Raw genomic sequence first — 22,138 nt, forward strand, 5'->3', positions numbered from 1 at the left:
ACCCACAAGAAAGAAGTCATATGGAATGTTTCACCATAAACTGAGAGTTAAGATAAAGTTAAGAGACCTTCCAGAGAGTATATCATCTGTATCAGGAAATGTTGCAGTGCAGAAATTTCTCAGAGGTGTATCTATTTGCGTGTGGGACCTCTTAAAACCCACAGAAGTGTTGCATGTGAGATAAGTAGTATCTGGGTATTATATAAGTCACGTTCAACAAGAGAAGCAGAATCAGTAGGAGATACATATCAAGAAATTTATTGTAAGGAATTGGCTTATGTAGTTGTGGAGTTGACTAGGCAAGTCCAAAGTCCAGAGGCAGGCTGTCAGGAAGGACAGGCTAGAACTCTCCAGCAGGAGCTGAAGCTGCTGTGCACAGGTGGAATTTCTTCATCAGGGAAGCTTCAACTCTTAAGCCTCTCCTGAGGCTGGAGGGCTGCCTCGCTTCCCCACTGCTGGTCTGTGGAAACAAGGATCAGAACTCAGAGGAATGTAAGCAGAAAATCTTGAATTGCTTATACGATTAACCTTTAGTTTAGATTGGCTTAAACTTTTCGGATATCAATTTGTGTACGCAGAAATTGAGGATTGACAAAATGGTCTGTCTCTACACATGTGTAATTTTATGTTTTTTTAAACATTAAAATTTTTTTTCCTATCCCACTACCTTTTCCTCTGATTCTTCTCTTTTCCTAAGCCATCACTTTAAGAACTGATGTATAATGGTCTCATTACTGGTTTTAATTGCCCTCTTGTGGTCAAAGCCAATGATTGCAGTGATAATGGCAGTTGCTAAAGTACTCATCCCAAGGCCATTTCAGGGGGCAGGATTTTGTTTTGTTTTGAATGGCCAATCAAAGGGAGAATCTGTTTTATTCAGTCACTAGAGGAAAGAACATTTTCTTATTGCCTTGATTCTGGAAAAATTCATGCATTATTTTTACTACTCAGATACAAATAGTTCATTTGTGGCCAATCATTCCCTTTGTCACTGTACATTTTCAAGACAGAGATCTAGGATTGTTTGACTAGCAAGATTGCCTGTGCACTGTATTCAAGTTATTGCCAGTTATGGACACTAGTCTCAGAATGACAGTAATGAGTAGTGACAGAATGATAGTGAGTTAGTAGGAAAGAAAAAACATTCAGTAGTAAGGAAACTGGAAATATCAGTAGTAGGAGGCTCATTAGTGAAAAAAAAGAACAAAAGGGGATAAAACAAATACATCATATTCTTAATAAGGCACAACATTTGATCACAGGAAATTAAACTTTCTGAAAAGTAGGACAGAAAGGAGAAAAAATAGGGAAGAATTGAGTTCTCATCTTTTATCATTTTGGAATGGTTCATAATCACGTATATATAATTTCAGTGTATGGCACTGAATGATCACAGAGTCAGACACAGTGCTGGGGGTCCCTAGGCTTTCTCTGTCCTTAAAGAATAACATGTAATTTAATTTCCTCTGCCCCATCTTGACAGACAAATGCTGTGCTGTCCTTTTTTCTGTTTGTTTAAGTGCCTTCTGTGTTGTACTATCCAACTCAGGAAATCTTTCCTTAGAATTCTGTAGGAAACATTAGATTGGAAATCAGAAGATTTTTCACTATTTGACTTTTTGGGAGCTACAAAAATGACACTTCCATACGGTTTAACTTCAATATTTACTGTCCTGTCATTAAATAGCAATTATATATTTGGAATGGCAGCTAGCTTTTCTGTTCTGTGCTTCCCTCCCGTGCCCACTTCTGGCATTCAGCATTCATAAAACTCATTTTCTTTTAGACAGCAATTCTTCTGACTCACTTTCGGACTTCACATTCTTATATACAATATTGCGGTCTGTGACGTCATGTGGTGCTGGTGATGCAGCATTTCCCGAGTGCCTCACTACTGTCTCTGGGGTTGTTTGCCAAGCTCACAACCATTCTTCAGGTCTTCATCTTAACACTCTTTTGATCTTACCAGCAGTTGTCAGTGGCATGTTTCAAAGAACAATCAGAATTCCAATTCCTTTTTCAAATGTTTATTAAATGATTCATTGACTAAAACATTGAGAGATTAAAATTGTTCAGTAGGAAGGTCAATGGGAAAACAGCCAAGTTCATTTATGAAGAAAGAATGATGACTACATCATGACATTGCCTACCTGACAGCAACTGTGTAAAATGCTGTGGCAGACTGTGTTTCCAAAGATGCCTGCACATTGCCCATCAAACATACTCTTTACAAACAAACAAATGCCTTTGTTGAGGTATAATTGATGTACCATAAACTGCACCTATTTGAAGTGTACCATTTGATGAGCCACATGCTCTTTTGCATTATGTCCTTGCCCCCACCCTACCAAGAAGTGGAGTCTATTTTTTCTACTTTTGAATCTGAACTGAATATTTGTTGCACTTATCCTTTCTTTGTCTCACCATCATTTACTGAGTTTGTTTGGGGTTAGATATGTTGTCTATTAAGTTCAAATGTCTTAAGGTTAAGAGGAACTGTACTTAAAGAGTAGTAGCTAAGGAACTTCACCCCCAAACCCTATTCACACCTGATTTAGATGGTGAGATCTTAGACTTATCTGTAATAAGATGAGACTTTCAGAGGAGAGCCTAGAAGTATTTTGTATGTGGGAAAGACATGATTTTGAAGTCAAATAGCAGGTTTAGTAAATGGTGTTCCCACGGTGGCCACAACAATTTCTTCAGTTACACACTCTTTTGTAATATGATCTTGCTTCTCCTTCAAGATGAGGAGTTTGTTTCATTTTCTCTTGAATATAAGCTGACTCTATGATAAAAGTGATATTACATGACCTCTGGGGCTAGTTCATAAGTAACCTTGAAGCTTCTGCCTTATTTTCTTGGAAGCTTTGCTCTTGAGAGCTCTGAAATGCCAGGTAACAAATCTAGTTACTCTGTTAGAGAAACCACAAGGAGAAGCCCTGAGGCTACATGGAGAGGGAGAGGCTAAGCTGTCTAAGAATCCGAGTGGAGCCTTTAGATGATTCTCGTCCTAGCTGCTATCTGCCTGCAGTTTCATGAGAGACCCATGGCAAGACCATCAGAAGAATCACCCAGCTAGGCCCTGTCAATCCATGAAACTGAAATGTAATAAAATTGTTGTTGTTTTAACTTATTGGATTTTGGGGTGGTTTGTTATGCAAAAGTAGATAAATGAAATAGATATTATCTATTGTAAGATGTGTACCCATTTCAGGGATGTTAAAATGATAAAAATGTGCAATTTCGAATTGATGAAATAAAAAAATACAAACACATATAAATTACATGAATAGTAATGTACAAAAGAAGAAATCCTAATGGCTCATGTGAAGAGATGCTTCAACTCTCTAGTAGTTAGAGAAGTAAAAATTAAGACAAGAAGTAAGACATTTTATTTTAAAAAATGGCAAAAGGTGGGTGCCAAGATGGTGACATGGACACATGGAATCTATATCTATATATAGAGCAATTCCTCCTGAAGAAGAACTGAAAGCTGATTGAACAGCTTCTGTACGACAAATGATAGAGGGATCACATAGAGACAAGTAGGAGAGACAAAGACACAATATCAAGAGGAACTCCACTCTTGACACAGCAACCAATAGCAGGAAGGGATATCACTGAGAGGTCCATGTGCAGGCTTGCCCACTCTGGGGCACAGTGAAAAAAACAGCAGTTTTAAGGGCACCTAGACTATATGAAAAGGAAATCAACTTACAAACCATAGAGTGTCTGCCAAATGGGCAGGGAATTGCTGAAATTTTCTGTGGGGTTGAAGGTGCTGGCCAGTGCCATTTTTAGTATTTCCCCTCTACTTTGATAGTACAGGTTGGAGCATGGGCCAGATCCTCTAGCTGGCATGCTAAGACCACCACAGCATGCCTCAGGCCACTGGGCCACACCAGCTAACCTGGGTGGCCTTGGCACACACAGTTTATGGAGAGGATGATCCCACACAAGGCCACTCCTTCAAGACTGGGAGAAGTAGCTGTTTTGCCTAATTCATAGAAACAACCACAGAAAGCCAAACAATATGAGGAGATAGAAGAATATGTTCCAAATGAGAGAACAAGGTAACACCCTGGAGAATAACCTTAATGAAATGGAGATAAGTAATTTACTGATAAAGAGTTCAAAATAATAGTCATAAAGATGCTCACTGAACTTGGGATAAGAATGGAGAAACACAGGGAGAACTTCAACAAAGAGAAAATATAAGAAAACCTATCACAGATGAAGAATACAATAACTGAAATGAAAAATACACTAGAGGGAATCAGCATCAGATTAGATCATACAGAAGAAGGATCAGCAATCTGCAAGACAAACTAGTGGAAACCATCCAGTCAGAAGAGCAAAAAGCAAAAAGAATTAAAAAAAAAAAGAGATAGTTTAAGGAACCTCTGGGACAACATCAAGCCTACTAATATTTTCTTTATAGGTGTCCCAGAAGAGAGAGAGAAAGGGAGGGAAAAATTATTTAAGAAATAATTGCTGAGGGGCCAGCTCGGTGGTGCAGTGGTTAAATGCACATGTTCTGTTTTGTCAGCCCAGGGTTCGCCAATTTGGATCCCAGGTGCAGACATGGCACTGTGTGGCAAGCCATGCTGTGGTAGGCATCCCACATATAAAGTAGAGGAAGATGGGCACAGATGTTAGCTCAGGGCCAGTCTTCTTCAGAAAAAAGAGGAGGATTGGTGGATGTTAGCTCAGGGCTAATCTTCCTTGGAAAAAAAAGAAAAAAAAAAGAAATAATTGCTGAAAACTTCCCTAACCTGGGGAAGGAAACAGACACCCAGGTCCAGGAAGCACAGAGAGTCCCAACAAGATGAACCCAAAGAGATACACACCAAGACATATTATAACTAAAATGGCAAAAATTAATGATAGAGAATATTAAAGGCAGAAAGAGAAAAACAAGAAGTCACATACAAGGGAGCCCCCATAAGACTATCAGCTAATTTTTCAGCAGAAACTTTGCAGTCCAGAAGGGAGGGACATGATATATTTAAAGTGCTTAAATGAAAACACTTAAACCAAGAATACTTTACCAGGCAAGGTGATAATTCAGAATTGAAGGAAAGATAAAGAGTTTCTCAGGAAAGCAAAAGCTAAAGGACTTCATCACCACTAAACTGGACTTACGAGAAATGTTAAAGGGTCTTTTTTAAGAGGAAAAGAAAAGGCCATAGCTAGAAATAGGAAAATATATGAAAGAAAAAAATCTCACTGGTAAAGGCAAATATTTGATAAAGGAAATAGATCAGCCACTTAAAAAGCTGGTATGAAGGTTAAAAGACAAAAGTAGTAAAATCAACTATAACTGCAATAAGTAGTTAAGGGTAATGGAAAATAAAAAGACATAAAATATGACATCAAAAACAAAATGTGGTGGTGGTGGGGAATAAAAATGTAGAGCTTTTAGAATGCATCAGAATGTAAGCATGTATGACTTTAAAATAGACTCCTATATGTATAGCTTGATATATATGAATCTTGTGGTAACCACAAACAAAAACCTACAATAGATACACAAGAATAAAGAGAAAGGAACTCAAACTTATGTAGGACTAAAGAAAACCATCAAGCCACAAGGGAAGAGACCAAGAGAAGAAGAAAGGAATAGAGAACTACAAAAACAACCAGAAAACTACTAACAAATGGCTATAGGTACATATCTATCAATAATGACTTTAAGCATACTAAATGCTCCAGTGAAAAGACATGGGGTGGCTGAATTGATAAAAAACAAGACCCATATATGCTCCCTACAGGAGACTCACTTCAGATCTAAAGAAACACACAGACTGAAAACGAAGGGATGGAAAAAGATATTCCCCGCAAATAGAAATGAAAAGAAAGCTGGGATATCAATACTCATATCAGACAAAATAGACTTTAAATCAAAGACTTAAAAAAAGACAAAGCAAGGCATTGCACAATGATAAAAGGGTCAGTCCAACAAGAAGACATAACATTTGTAAATATCTATGCTCCCAACATAGGAGCATCTAAATATATAAAACAAATATTAACAGATATAAAGGAAGAAATTGACAATAATAAGGGACTTTAATATGCCACTTATACCAATGGATAGATCATCCAGATGGAAAGTCAATAAGAAAACACTGCCCTTAAATGACACAATAGACCAGATGGAGTTCATTGATACATACAGAATGCTTTATCCAAAAACTGCAGAATCCACATTCTTTTCAAATGCATGTGGAACATTCTTCAGGATAGATCACATACTAGGCCACAAATCAAGTCTTAACTTATTAATTTAAAAAGATTAAAATAATACCAAGTTTTCTGACCACAATGGTATGAAACTAGAAATCAACTACAGGAAGAAAATTGGAAAAGCCACAAATATGTGGAAATTAAACAAAATGCTACTGAAAAACTATTGCATCAATAAAGAAATCAAAGGAGAAATCAAAAAATACCTGGAGAAATGAGAATGAAAATATGACATGCCAAAATTTATGGGATACAGCAAAAGTGGTTCTAACAGGGAAGATTATAGCAATAGAGGCCTGCCTTAACACACAAGAAAAATCTCAAATAAACAATCTAACAGTGCAGGAAGTGGAAAAAGAACAAACAAAGCCTCAAATTAGTAGAAGGAATGAAATAAAAATCAGAGCAGAAGTAAATGAAATATTAGAAAAAAATCAATGAAACTAAGAGCTGGTTCTTTGAAAAGATAAACAAAATTTTCAAACCTTTACCTAGACTCACCAGGAAAAACATAGAGACGGTTCAAATAAATAAAATCAGAAATGAAGGAGAGAAATTACAATGGACACTCTGGAAATACAAAGGATTATAAGAGAATACTATGAAAAACTATATGCTAACAAATTGGATAATCTAGAAGAAATTGATGAATTCTTAGAATCATACAACCTTCCAATACTGAATCAAGAAGAGATAGAGAAATTGAATAGACAAGTCACCAGTAAGGAGATTGAAATAATAATCAAAAACCTCCCAAAAAATAAAAGTCCAAAACCAGATGACTTCCTTGGTGAATTCTACCAAACATTCAAAGAAGACGTAATACATATCCTTCTCAAACTCTTCCAAAAATTTGAATAGGAGAGGAAGCCTCCTAACTCATTTTATGAGGCCAACATTACCCTGATACCAAAACCAGACAAGGACAACACAAAAAAGGAAAATTACAAGTCAATATCACTGATGAATATCAATGCAAAAATCCTCAACAAAATACTGGCAAATTAAGCACAACAATACATTAAAAAGACTATCCACCATGATCAAGTGGGATTTATTCCAGGGATGCAGGGATGGTTCAACATCCACAAATCAATCAATGTGATACACCACATTAACAAAATGAAGAATAAAAATCACATGAGCATCTCAATACATGCAGAGAAAGCATTTGACAAGATACAGCATCCATTTATGATAAAAACTCTGAATAAAATGGGCGTAGAAGGAAAATGCCTCAACATAATAAAGGCCATATATGACAAACCCACAGCTAATATCATACTCAACAGAGAAAAACTGGAAGCTATCTAAGAGCAGAAACCAGGAAAGGTTGCCCACTTTCACCACTCTTATTTAACATTGTATTGGAAGTCTTAACCAGAGCAGTCCGGCAAGAAAAAGAAACAAAAGGGATCCAAATTGGAAAGGAAGAGATGAAACTGTCACTATTTGTAGATGACATTCTTTTTTTTTTTTTTTTGGTGAGGAAGATTGGCCTTGAGCTAACATCCATTGCCTGTATTCCTTGGTTTTTTTTTTTTGGCTTGAGGAAGATTATCACTGAGCTAACGTCTGTGGCAGTCTTCCTCTACTTTGTATGTGGGATGCCACCATACCATGGCTTGATGGGTGGTGTGTAGGTCCGCACCCATGATCCGAACCTGTGAGCCCTGGGCTGCTGAAGCAGAATGTGCAAACTTTACCACTACACCACCAGGCCAGCCCCGCAGATGACATGATTTTATATATAGAAAACCCTAAAGAATCCACCAAAGAACTTTTAGAAATAATAAATGAATACAGTAAAGTTGCAGGATACAAAATCAACATACAAAAGTCAGTTGCATTTCTATACACTAATAACGAAGTAGCAGAAAGAGACATTAAGAATTCAATCCCATTTACAATTGCAACAAAAAGAATAAAATACCTAGGAATAAACTTAACCAAAGAGGTGAAAGATCTGTACACTGAAAACTATAAAACATTGTTGAAGGAAATTGAAGAAGACGCAAAGAAATGGAAAGATATTCCGTGCTCTTGGATTGGAACATAGTTAAAATGTCCATACTTCCTAAAGCAATCTACAGATTCAATGCAATCCCAATCAAGTTCCAACAACAATTTTCACAGAAACAGAACAAAGAATCCTAAAATTTATATGGAACAACAAAAGACTCCAAAAAGCCAAAGGAATCTTGAGAAAAAAGAACAAAGCTGGAGGTATCACACTCCCTGATTTCAAAATATACTACAAAACTATAGTAACCAAAACAGCATGGTACTGGCACAAAAACAGACACACAGATCAATGGAACAGAATCAAGAGCCCAGAAATAAACCCACACAGCTAATTTTCGACAAGGGAGCCAAGAACATACAATGGAGAAAGGAAAGTCTCTTCAATAAACTGTGCTGGGAAAACTGGACAGTCACGTGCAAAAGAATGAAAGTAGACCATTTTCTTACACCATGCACAAAAATTAACTCAAAATGGATTAAAGACTTGAATGTAAGACCTGAAACCATGAAACTTCTAGAAGAAAACATAGACAGTATGCTCTTTGACATTGGTCTTAGCAGCATATTTTCGAGTACCGTGTCTGACTGGGCAAAGGAAACCATAGAAAAAATAAGCAAATGGATCTACATCAAACTAAAAACTTCTGCACAGCAAAGGAAACCATCAACAAAATGAGAAGACAACCTAACAATTGGAAGAAGATATTTGCAAACCATATATCAGATAAGGGGTTAATATCCAAAATATATAGAACTCATACATCTCAGAAACAGAAAAACAAACAACCCAATTAAAAAATGGGCAAAAGTTCTGAACAGACATTTTTCCAAAGATATACAGATGGCTAACAGGCACATAAAAAGATGTTCAACATCACTAACTGTCAGGGAGATGCAAATCAAAACTACCATGAGATATCACCTCATGCCTGTCAGAATGGCTATAATTAACCAGACAGGAAACAACAAGTGTTGGAAAGGATGTGGAGAGAAGGGAACCCTCATACACTGCTGGTGGGATGGCAAACTGGCACAGCCACTATGGAAAACAGTCTGGAGACTCCTCAAAAAGTTAAGAATAGAACTACCATATATAGTCCAGTTATTCCACTTCTAGGTATTTATCCAAAAACATTAAAACATGAATGGATAAAGATATATGCACCCCTATGTTCATTGTGACATTATTCACAATAGCCAAGAGTTGGAAACAACCTAAGTACCAATCAAGGGACAAATGGATAAAGACGATGTGGTATATATACACAGTGGAATACTATTCAGCCATAAAGAAAAGATGAAATTTTGCCATATGGGATAACATGGATGGACCTTGAGGGTATTATGTTAAGCAAAATAAGTCAGGGGGAGAAAGTCAAATACCATATGATCTCACTCATAAGTAGCAGATAAAAACAACAACAACAACAATAAGCAAACACCTAGATACAGAGATTAGGTTGGTGTTTACCAGAGGCAAAGGAGGGGAGGGAGGAGGGTGAAAGTGGTAACTGGGCACACGTGTGTGGTGATGGATTGTAATTGGTCTTTGGGTGGTGAGCATGATGTAATCTACACAGAAATCGAAATAGAATGATGTATACCTAAAATTTATATAATGTTATAAACCAATGTTACCTCAATAAAAAAACAATAAATAGTTAGGGGAATAACAGAATTTGAGAAGGAAGAAAACCAATTAAAAACTAAGGTTTATTACTAAAATGACTAAATGATTAAGACTTTCCCCAGACTAAAACAATTCTTTCAGGCTGGGCAGAAAGAGGTCAGTGGATTCCTCAGGTTACTCTAGAGGGAGGGTCTGCGTGGAGCAGCTGAAAGGTTGGATGCTAGGCCCAGCCACTTGTTCTTTGTCAAGCATTCCTATCCCTAAGATCGACAAGGAGGCCACAGAGGGGTGGATCTAAAAGTCATGTGGACTACAGACAGATGACTGCAGTGGGATGGGATGCGACACCTTGATCTTGCGTTAGATCACCAAGTGGAAGAACCCCAGGATAAGTGAGATGATTTCCTGCCAGTCCAATGGGGCTGGGGTTTAGAGTCACATTTCATTGATAGAAAACAAATAAGTGTAATGTTTCTTGTAGAATACACTAATTCTAAGAAAATAAACCAAATCAAAAAAAAATCAGCTGTTTCAAGATTGTGAGTGCAATTCTGCCCACAGGTAAGGATGATTTGTGCTAGATATTATTTTATCTTCTTATTTTAAGTTTCCACAATTATTTTGTTCCTCTCCTCTCTTCCCTTTGCCTAACTTTTTAATTTTTAAAAAGTGTTTTTATAATTAGTAAACCAGCAGTACTCATATTCTCTAACCTTTGCTGCCACCCTGTGGCTATCTTTTATTACTGTACATGAAAACAGAGGATCTCAGAGCTTCCGCTGAGGGACAAGCGCAGGGGAAACACATTAAAAAAAAAATTCGCGGAAGTCCAAGGTGGTCATTCACCATAACGCTCAGGATCTGAGGCACGAATCTAGTACATGCTCTGTGTGTCTCTGATGTCTCAATGTTTTCCCTTTAAAATCCTACTAGTCTGTGTCTAACTTTATTTTGGTATTTAGTAATCCCGCATTTCTCATCCCAGTTTGGATCAAGACACATATCTGGGAACACATGAATTGTTGATCCCGAGTGCTACTTAGTGTCAGTTATGGCTTTTAATAAACTCTGGAAAAAACTGCATAGGAAGCTGAACCTGATATCTATAGCAGGCCAGTGTCTTAAAATTTCTTTGTAGACTTTCATTTTGGTCTAGAACTTGGCATATTGGTGCAAAGCATTTTGGCTTTCCCTAAGTGGTAAGAATTAAGAATACAGTTTTAAGAAGTAGAATATACTCACAGCCTATTTTCCAGGCACATGTTTCATGATAAATAAGGATCATTGTAATAACTACCTGATCACCTGTCCCCACCTCTCTAGCCCCTTTCTGCCGCTTGTTACTGTCCTAAATCAAATCTGATCATGCCACTATCCGGTTTTTAAAGATTCCATTGTCTTACTATTACTGATAGGATGAAATGCAGACTTCTTTTAAGACCTTTGATGAATCGGTCTCAAGAGCTCTTTCTAGCCTCACTTTTTATCACTCTCATAAATACTGTCATGACTTTTCAATGTTTAGCCTGGCCTAACTCTCTCAGCATAGACCAAAATTAGGAGCTGCTTCTACTTTCTGTCCTGGGCCTCACTTACATTTCTTCATTGTGATTAGACAAAAATATCACAGAATCAAGAGTCAGACCAATTGACAGGCTTTTCTCTGTTCCTTTCTTCCCCACCAAGTACAACGTTAATGGTATTTGGTTATTCACTTGGAATGCTTCTAACTCATTGCATGAAGTTGGGATTCTCCTTTGTGTCTATTTTGGAGGAAGCCCCACACATCTGGGCTCCAAGCTGATGTAGCTCTCTTGCAATGGGGGCATACAGCAGAGGGCTAGTGTGTGCCTCTTATAAGACGGCCTGTGGGTAAGGCCAGATCCAGTCTCAGGGTGAAGGTTCTCTGACCCTTTTATTGTGATCATTCAGAGAAGGAATCTTGGATCCCATAGTATTATCCCATCTAAGTCTACCAGCTTTTTCAGAATACTGAAACGTTCTGTCCTTTCTGTACTATAGAAAGAAAAGAAACCAACATAATCTTTAAATAAATAAAGAGGCTCTAAGCAAGAGATTTTGTAGGTGTTTCCTATTCTCCTCCCACAGTCTAGTTTGACTTTTGGGAAGGCATATTCAAATCTTGGGCCACACTGGTCACAGTCTACCAATCCCATATGCTTCACACAAGAAAGGGACAAATGCTACATGATGACACCAGCAGGTCTCAGATGTGAACTCCCTGAGGGTCTCCCAGGTCTCCCTAACTTCTGCTCTTCCTGCTTCCTCTGCCCCATTTTCCCCCGCTTTTCTCTGCTCCTGTGTACATTTCTCTTCCTTTGAACACATCTCTCTTTCTGCCTTTAGCCTCCCACCATCATCTGAAATCTCAAAAGAGGAAACAATGATCTCCTTCCCACAGCTAAGTCATAGAGGGAGGTAGTTAAGGTATGAACTCTGACACTAGAATGCCTAAGTTTAAATCTTGCTTTCTTCATCACTTAGAGTTTGGGAAAATTTCTTAACTTCTCTGAACCTGTTTTCTTATTTTAAAAACGGCATTACTCATAGTATGTACATCATAGAGTGTGAGGATGGAATTACATAATACAAGCAAAATGCTTAGAACAATGCCTAGCAGATGGTAGACACTCAGTATTAGCTTTTTTAAAAAATTAAGTTAACCCTTATACCTCTTTTTATGCTTCTACATTTTCTTATCTCCTCAGAAAACTTGTTCCCATACTTACTTATCACTTCAATAACATCAGACTCTTTCTTATACAGGAAATTGATATCCAGAGCTCAGCTGATTGACCCAAAGTCAGACAAAAGGTCAGTGGCAAATTTTGGACCAGAAGTCAGGCAAGCTAATTCATAATTCAAATTACCATAATATTTTTCTGTCTCCCAGCTTAACATAATTAATTAATTAAACTCTTAAGAATTCTGAAATGTGGAGCTCCTATCTAGTCAGGTTGGTCATTTTACCTGGCATAAAGTACACTCTTTGCCTTTGTAGAAGTGTTTCCACTAGACATACTTTATATTCTTCGTGTCACTAATCTGTGCATCAAAAAACTTTTTTGAGGGGCCAGCCTGGTGGTGTAGTGGTTAAGTTTGCATGCTCTGCTTTGGTAGCCCAGGGTTCATGGGTTTGGATTTCAGGTGTGGACCTATACACCACTCATCGAGCCATGCTGTGGCGGCATCCCACATACAAAATAGAGGAAGATTGGCACAGATGTTAGTGCAGTGACAATCTTCCTCACCAAAAAAAAAAAAAAAAAAAAAAACCCCAAACTTTTGTGGATGTAAAGCTTTCTCAGATTGCCATTACCTTATTTTGAATATTCTGAGGTTCTGCAACATTGAGGCTATCTTGAGTTATTCCCGGTTTTATACTATATGTTATTACCTCAACTAGAATGTCATTATTTCTTCATTGGAAATACAGGATACACAGCAAGGCACTGAGTGAGCTTGGAGTAAATTTGTACTGAGTGAGGAATCAATGCTCTCTGAAAATATATATTTATTTACCAAGCTTGTTTAGTATCTATATTGCAGAGACAAAACAATCCTTTTAAAGAGTCTTGGTTCTGGGGATTTCAGCAAATCCCTGTTTATAGAGATGGGCCTCAAATTTTCCTTACTCTGTATCTGTGGAGAGAAGAGGAGAGTAAATAGGATGATTTAGGGCTTGACAAGGAGTGAATGTAATTCTAACTGGATATGAATAGCAGAGTTTGCTAAAGGAAACCAAACTGGCTATGGTTGAGAATAAGATCCATGAAATATCTACCCTCTAATAAATATAGACTCTTCTGATAAAGGAATTAGAGAAATCTTCCAGAGTTAGTGCTCCTCCTCCAAGATGTATATTCCTGTGTTATTGTGCAGTGTGAGGAATCTGAGATCAACTAAAAAAGACGTAGATGATTTTGTATTAGGAGGACTGGCTTTGAGAGCAAAATGGGATGCAAACTGCTTACCTGTGTGGCAGGGGGCACTGTATTCAGCAAAAGCTGCTTCATCTGAAAGACACAATGGGAGACAAACTGAAGAATGGGAGCTTCAGTGGGACAAGGTTTCACGGAGAGGCTTTGACTTAGGGCTGCAAGCTTTATTGAATTTCCACTCTTGATACCACTGACATAATTCCCTTCTCTGGAGAAAAATAAAAGGCTGTTCATACTACAGTTGTTCAAGCAAAGTACAGGAGGGATAACTGTAGGCATGTATCCTTTCAGTTCTCTTTCTCTCTTTTTTTTTTTGAGGAAGATTAGCCCCGAGCTAACATCCTCCACCAATCCTCCTCTTTTTGCTGAGGGAGATTGGCCCTGAGCTAACATCTATGCCCATCTTCCTCTACTTTATATGTGGGATGCCTGCCATAACATGGCTTGATAAGCAGTCTTAGTTCCGTGCCTGGGATCCGACCCTGTGAACCCCTGGCCAGCAAAGCGGCATGCACCGACTTAACTGCTACACCACTGGCCTGGCCCCTCAGTTCTCTTTTGATATTTGCTTCTCTTTTCCTTCATGATATTTTCTTATACTTTTCACCTAGTCTGAAACACTCAGCATGTTCCTCTTTATTAATCAGAATGCCCCTACCCTTTATCTTCCAACTCAAATTTTACTTTCTTTGGTCTTTGATCACTCGGGCAATAGTTCTCTCTCTCTAATTTCCTACTGTAATTATTGGTATAATTCTCTAGGCTTTTGCTTATTGCTTCGCATTGTTGTAGTATCTTTTTAAGGAGACTTATATATCTCTCTCTAACTGTAAACACTTCTTTGTAAAACTCTTAGTACCTTGGAAAATTTTGCAGGATTGATAGGCTTATGTTGTAGGTAGTTTTTGTAGTAGTTTTATAGGCCAAGGTAACAGGTGAAAAGGACGGGTGACAGAAAACGTTGAAAACAGGACTTACTCCCAAATGTCTGTGACACTCTATTCCTTTATTATGAATCGAGTTTATGGAGGGTTCTTAGTCCTCTCTTACTCACCTGTCTCGTAGTAATCATAGACTTTCACAATAGCAGGTTTCAGGTCTCTTACAGGGATGTCTTGTACAACGGTGAAGGAAAAGCTCAGTGTCTGACTAGTAACCTGAATAGAGAAAGACAGAATAATCCAGAATCAGGGAGGCCTCGTCTCTTTTTCTTTGGCATGATTCAGTCTTCTTCCTTTGAAGAACAATTCTTAGTTGGCTGATAGCTTTCAATCTCAAACCAATTGTGCTTGCTAACTGCTCACTATCGTGGATGGCGATATGGATTTTAGGGCAGGAACTTGAAGAACTAGAGAAGAGGCTCCTTAGGGTAATGAAAAGTTTACCAGTCTTTTAGACAAGACAACTCGTATTCCTCCATAATGCCCAATACATGGCTCTGCTCATAGCAAGAAAGACATTCTTTATACTGGCAGACTGACTCTATCCATATTAATATTTCCAAATATCTACAAAACAGACATTTTTCAAGAAATAAATGTACATATGCAAAATCAGAGTGGTGTTCTTGTTTTGCTAATGAAATCAATCGCATTACTCTATGATAAAACTGACGGTGATTAATACATCTATACTGATAGCATAGCTATCCACCACCTTTTATCCATCCATCTATCTGTCTATTTTTTGTGTATATGTATGTTAAGGTGAGGTTGATATAATCACCGACCAACTTCTGGGAACCCTTCTTATCCTTAATTGGCAACTTTCAACACCGCTTCTAAATGATCAGGCCTGTTTTTGGGAGACAGTGTTTACTTGAAGTAAACAGAAATACTCATATTCCCATTTTAGTATGAACAAATCTGTATCCTCTAGCCTCTCCCAACCCCCTTGCTTCTGACATTCCAAGTTCCAGGGAAGCCTGCAACGAGGAAAGACAATTTAAAATATTATCTAGTGGAACAGAAAGGATGTGCTTTTCCAAAAGGCTTTCCTTATGATTGCTCTTCTCATATCATGCACTTCCCAGATGCAGAGAGCTGCCTAAAAGGACTATCTGCCCTCATGTGTCTAGCAGGCCTGCAGGGCCCTTACCTGTTCCACATAAATCAAGACATTGTTGTTGCTCACTTCTGTCCTGCTCACGTGGCTAGATAGTTCAAGCTGAGGAAAATGAGAGAAATCACCAGTGTTACGGAGTAAATGAAGCCCTTGGGGTACTAAGAGACAAGCAGACTGTGGGACTGAAATCTATATAAAAGAAGCTGGGATTAAATTCCTTTAAATGAGTTTAAAGATACTTGTTTAATAAAGTGGGAACATACACAGAAAATTGTGAATACCAATATGTTAGATGCAAGATAGAATATTCATGTGACTATAATAAATGTCCTTGGCTTTTGTTTGAAGGTAAGGGAGAAGAATCCTCAAGTTGGATAGCTCTTCATCTGAGATTATCTGTGATGGTGTCTTTTTCCACCCTAACTAACAATGATCTCAGCTTTCTCTGAATTCCCACAGTATTTAAAGACTATACCAATAATTTTGGTATTTAATTATATCTTGCTCTAAAATGTTATTTCACAGTTTCATTTGCCTATTTTTAAGTGTTCTTAACTAGAATGTAGACATCTTTGTTATATTTCTTGTGTTGGCACTAGCACGATGCTAAATATGTATCTGGTACCAAATAAATTTGATTCCTTAGATTAGGACCAATGTTACTTTGATACAGTTGACATTATTAGGATGCTATTGATATGCTTTTAAACTAGGGATACAGAAAATTCAAATACCTAGCATCTACTTACCATTTTCACTGTTGGTTTTAGAGGAATGAAACCAGATATCATCTTTACATCAGCAATCACCATGTTGGAGACTGGACGGCTCCCTGTGTAGCTATGGACACAAAAAAGAGAAGAAATAGGCCCTGCTGTCTTTTGAGTCCTGCCCTCCGTTAAGGTCTAGCACAAGACCTGGCGTCTTTAAGTAGCTTTCCTAACTACTGTCTTTTTCCTCAGTGACCTTTCCATCCCTGGAAACATATTGCCTTTCTAGTAAATGTGAATGGTTCTGAAAACTGACTATGTAACAGAATCACCTACAGAGCTTGTTAGAAACATAGAGGCCTGAGCACAGCTCCAGAAATAATGAATTAAATCTTTGAGGGTGGGACCTGGAAATAGGCATTTTTAAACAAATTCTATAAAGGACAATAACCAGATTTTAGAATCGCTGGTATATGACACTTCTTTTTAATTTATGTATTTCAGATTAGTGATTATCTTTTTTTTCCATTTGGAGATTATCTTCACAACTAGATTATAAGATTCCGTTAGATAAGAGTTGTGCCTGCTATTTATATTCCTTGTAGCTACTTGTATATATCTTTGCTTAATTAACACATCTTGCTTTTATGAAATATGTTTATTTGTCTATTGATGATGGATCAGATTGTGAATATTACTTTCTCTTTTCATCTGAGATCCATTCGATTTTGTAGTTATAACTAGAGTCACTGATTCTATTCCAAGTAAAGCTTTTGAAGACTATTATTGAATTGCGAATGCTTTTTCTCTAGAAAAATGAAAATTTACAAGATTAGGAGGACTTTCTTTTAGAGAGAAGGAAGATTGAGCCCATGTTAAAGTATAATTGAAAGAAATGATTTATTCTTCAACAATGGTGGTGGGTAATAAAAGAATCCTGGCGGCAGACAAATCAAGCTCATAACTCTTCAAGTTCTTCATGGACTACACTGGTGAAGACACTAATTTTTTTCATCTACAAAGCAAAAACTTAATGAAGAGGGTTACTTTAGGATTCCTTGAGTCTATTTACTGAAGAGTTCTAGGTAGCTAATATTTTCAGAACCAAATAATAGAGACAGACAGTCTTACCTGACTTCTAGTGAGACTTGGAAGCTTGTGTGGACTTTGAGTCCGTCACAAATTTGGGGTATTGTCTGTACTTGTAGAGCGAATGCAGATTCCTTCTTCTCCAGGAAAACATTGTATTTCAGAGCCGCCTGTAGGACGTTATGAACAGAAACAGTTTCCTGGTCCACAGGATCCTTCAATCTGTCACCATTTCATTTCTCCTGATTTGTCCTTTTATTGCCCAGGTAGGAATAAATTGTTAGTGCCCTGGAGTCAATTCCGACTCCTAGTGACCCTGTGCACAGCACAGTGGACTCCTGCCCGGTCTTTTTGCGCCATCCTCTCACCTTCTGTTGCTACATCAGACAATGCTCTGCTGTTAGTCATAGGAACAAATAGAGTCTTACCTGAATATACACACATCCTTCCCCTGACACATTTATGCTATACTCCCCGGGAATGTCTGGTAGCGAGACCTGCTGTAGTAACAGGCGGTTGGTGTTCTCTACTTGGAATTTTGTGGAAAATGTCCCTGAAGACTGGATGGTCACCAAAGCAGCTTCCCCAGTTCCGGCAAAAGTGGCTGCTCCATATATGGACAAAGCATGGAGGGCCACCACTGTGTCCTGGAAGAGATGCATGAGAAATCCAGGAGAGGTCAACTTTTGGGGGCTTGGACTCTTCCCGAAGTTCATTTTTACTACTCCAAAGGTGCCGTGGAGTTTTCTCCCTCATTATTTGAACTGTGGAGTCTTAATTCCAAGTCTGACTTCAATCTTTGATATATCTCAGAGTCAAAATGTTCACATCATTTCCCTATACATCTCGCTTTAGAGCAAGCAAGTTCTCCCACAGCAAGTGAGAAATGTATATATGAATGAGGCTCATCTCATTTGTATTTGCTATTCCTCTTCCTCTGCCTTTTAACCCACAATGACACCTCCTATCTTCCCACAAAACTAGTCTTGCTCTTTCTCATCACTAAACTGCTACTTTCTTTTTTTCTGCTTTACTTTCTCCTCAAATCCCCCCAGTACATAGTTGTATATTTTAGTTGCGGGTCCTTGTAGTTGTGGCATGTGGGACACTGCCTCAGCATGGCCTAATAAGTGGTACCATGTCTGCACCCAGGATCTGAACCAGTGAAACCCTGGGCTGCCAAAACTGAGCACAAACTTAACCACTTGGCCATGGGGCCAGCCTCTAAACTGCTACTTTTGATGTGCCTTTGAGAGATACCAGGGCGATCAATAAGTATGTATTAGTCTCTCATCTGCACTCTGATCAAATAAAAGGAAAAACTTTATAATGCTAGTCTTCCCCATGGTTTATCACTTGCTGTATTAGTACCATTTTATGGGAATGTACTTTATGCCTCATAGGATCTCTCCTTTAAGAATTCCTTTTTAAAAAAATAGAAAAAATCAATGAAACTAAGAGCTGGTTCTTTGAGAAGATAAACAAAATTGACAAACCTTTAGCTAGACTCACCAAGAAAAAAAAGAGAGAAGACTCAAATAAATAAAATCAGAAATGAAAGAGGAGAAATTACAATGGACACCTCAGAAATACAAAAGATTATAAGAGAATATTACAAAAGCTAAGTGCCAACAAATTGGATAATCCAGAAGAAATGGAAAATTCTTAGAATCATACAACCTTCCAAAACTGGACCAAGAAGAAGTAGAGAATTTGAATAGACCAATTACCAGTAAGGAGATCAAAACAGTAATCAAAAACCTCCCCAAAAATAAAAGTCTAGGACCAGATGGCTTCCCTGGGAATTCTACCAAACATTCAAGGAAAACTTAATACTTATCCTTCTCAAACTTTTCCAAAAAATTGAAGAGGAGGGGAGGCTTCCTAACTCATTCTACAAAGCCAACATTATCCTGATACCAAAACCAGACAAGGACAACATAAAAAAAGGAAATTACAGGCCAATATCACTGAAGAACATTGATGAAAAATCCTCAAAAAATACTAGCAAATCAAGTACAAAAATACATTAAAAAGATCATCCACCATGATCAAATGGGATTTATTCCAGGGATGCAGGGATGGTTCAACATCTGCAAATCAATCAATGTGATACATCACATTAACAAAATGAAGAATAAAAACCACATGATCATATCAATAGATGCAGAGAAGGCATTTGACAAGATACAGCATCCATTTATGATAAAAACTCTGAATAAGGGGGTATAGAAGGAAAATACCTCAACATAAAAAAGGCCATATATGACAAACCCACAGCTAATATCATACTCAATGAGAAAAACTGAAAGGTATCCCTCTAAGAACAGGAACCAGACAAGGATGCCCACTTTCACTACTCTTATTTAACATCGTATTGGAAGTCCTAGCCAGAACAATCAGGCAAGAAAAATATAAATAAAAGGGATCCAAATTGGAAAAGAAGAAGTGAAACTGTCAGTATTTGCAGAAGACATGATTTTATATATAGAAAACCCTAAAGAGTCCACTAAAAAACTTTTAGAAATAATAAATGAATATAGTCAAGTTGCAGGATATAAAATCAACATACAAAAATCAGTTGCGTTTCTATACACTAAGAATGAAGTAGCAGAAAGAGAAATTAAGAATACAATCCCATTTACAATTGCAACAAAAAGAATAAAATACCTAGGAATAAACTTAACCAAAGAAGTGAAAGATCTATACACTGAAAACTATAAAACATTGTTGAAGGATATTGAAGAAGACACAAAGAAATGGAAAGATATTCCATGCTCTTGGATTGGAAAAATTAATATAGTTACAATGTCCATACTTTCTACAGCAATCTACAGATTCAATGCAATCCCAATCAAAGTTCCAACAACACTTTTCACAGAAATAGAACAAGGAGTCCTAAAATTTATATGGAACAACAAAAGACTCCAAATAGCCAAAGCAATCCTGAGAAAAAAGAACAAAGCTGGAGGTATCACACTCCCTGATTTCAAAACATACTACAAAGCCATAGTAACCAAAACAGCATGGTACTGGCACAAAAACAGACACACAGATCAATAGAACAGACTTGAGAGCCTAGGAATAAACCCACACATTTATGGACAGCTAATATTCAACAAGGGAGCCAAGAGCATACAACGGAGGAAGGAGAGTCTCTTCAATAAATGGTGTTGGGGAAACTGGACAGCCACATGCAAAGGAATGAAAGTAGGGCTGGCCTGGTGGCGCAGCAGTTAAGTGCGCACATTCCGCTTCTTGGCGGCCTGGGGTTCGCTGGTTCAGATCCCAGGTGCGGGCATGGCACTGCTTGGCAAAAGTCATGCTGTGGTAGGTGTCCCGTGTATAAAGTAGAGGAAGATGGGCATGGTTGTTAGTTCAGGGCCAGGCTTCCTCAGCAAAAAGAGGAGGATTGGCAGTAGTTAGCTCAGGGCTAATCTTCCTCAAAAAAAAAAAAAAAAAAAAAGAGAAGAATGAAAGTAGACCATTATCTTACACCATGAACAAAAATTAACTCAAAATGGTTTAAAGACTTGAATGTAAGACCTGAAACCATGAAACTTCTAGAAGAAAACATAGGCAGCACGCTCTTTGACATCGGTCTTAGCAGCATATTTTCAAGTACCATGTCTGACTGGGCAAGGGAAGCAAAAGAAAAAATAAGCAAACGGGACTACATCAAACTAAAAAGCTTCTGCACAGCAAAGGAAACCATCAACAAAACGAAAAGACAACCTAACAATTGGGAGAATATATTTGCAAATCATCTATCAGATAAGGGGTTAATATTCCAAAATATACAAAGAACTCATACGTCTCAACAACAAAAAACCCAACAACCCAATTAAAAAATAGGCAAAAGATCTGAACAGAGATTTCTCCAAAGAAGGTGTACAGATGGCCAACAGGCACATGAAAAGATGCTCAACATCATCAGCTCTCAGGGAAATGCAAATCAAAACTACAACGAGATATCACCTCACTCCCGTCAGGATGGCTATAATTAACAAGACAGGAAACAAGTGTTGGAGAGGATGCGGAGAGAGGGGAACCCTCGTACACTGCTGGTGGGAGTGCAAACTGGTACAGCCACTATGGAAAACAGTATAAAGTTAACTCAAAAAATTAAGACTAGATCTACCATATGATCCAGTCATTCCACTGCTGGATATTTATCCAAAGAACTTGAAAACACAAATGCATAAAAATACATGCACCCCTTTGTTTCTCGCAGCATTATCCACAATAACCAAGACTTGGAAGCAACCTAGATGCAGGTCAAGGGACGAATGGATAAAGACGATGTGGTATATATACACAATGGAATACTACTCAGCCATAAGAAATTATGAAATCCGGCCATTTGTGACAACATGGATGGACCTTGAGGGTATTATGCTAAGTGA

The 22,138-nt window shown here is 37.8% G+C and overlaps 1 protein-coding gene across 3 annotated transcripts in view; it reads right to left on the reverse strand.

The window, feature by feature from the left end:
- Window positions 1–242: 242 nt before the first annotated feature.
- The window catches only part of LOC100061656 (alpha-2-macroglobulin), a 71,935-nt gene continuing 50,039 nt past the window's right edge, over window positions 243–22,138 (reverse strand). For 2 of the 3 annotated variants that reach the window (XM_014740695.3, XM_070270987.1), the window contains 7 exons: window positions 18,161–18,379; window positions 17,775–17,902; window positions 16,683–16,773; window positions 15,967–16,035; window positions 14,924–15,026; window positions 13,903–13,944; window positions 243–460 (listed from right to left, as the gene is read on the reverse strand). In XM_014740695.3, the coding sequence (XP_014596181.1) occupies window positions 405–460; window positions 13,903–13,944; window positions 14,924–15,026; window positions 15,967–16,035; window positions 16,683–16,773; window positions 17,775–17,902; window positions 18,161–18,379 (708 nt within the window). In that variant the 3' untranslated portion in view covers window positions 243–404. Of the gene's footprint in view, window positions 461–13,425; window positions 13,571–13,902; window positions 13,945–14,923; window positions 15,027–15,966; window positions 16,036–16,682; window positions 16,774–17,774; window positions 17,903–18,160; window positions 18,380–22,138 lie in introns of those variants that run through there. The other variant, XM_014740696.3, reaches the window with a different exon arrangement.

This window comes from Equus caballus, chromosome 6 (assembly GCF_041296265.1).
Source record: "Equus caballus isolate H_3958 breed thoroughbred chromosome 6, TB-T2T, whole genome shotgun sequence".
Taxonomy (NCBI): Eukaryota; Metazoa; Chordata; class Mammalia; order Perissodactyla; family Equidae; genus Equus; species Equus caballus.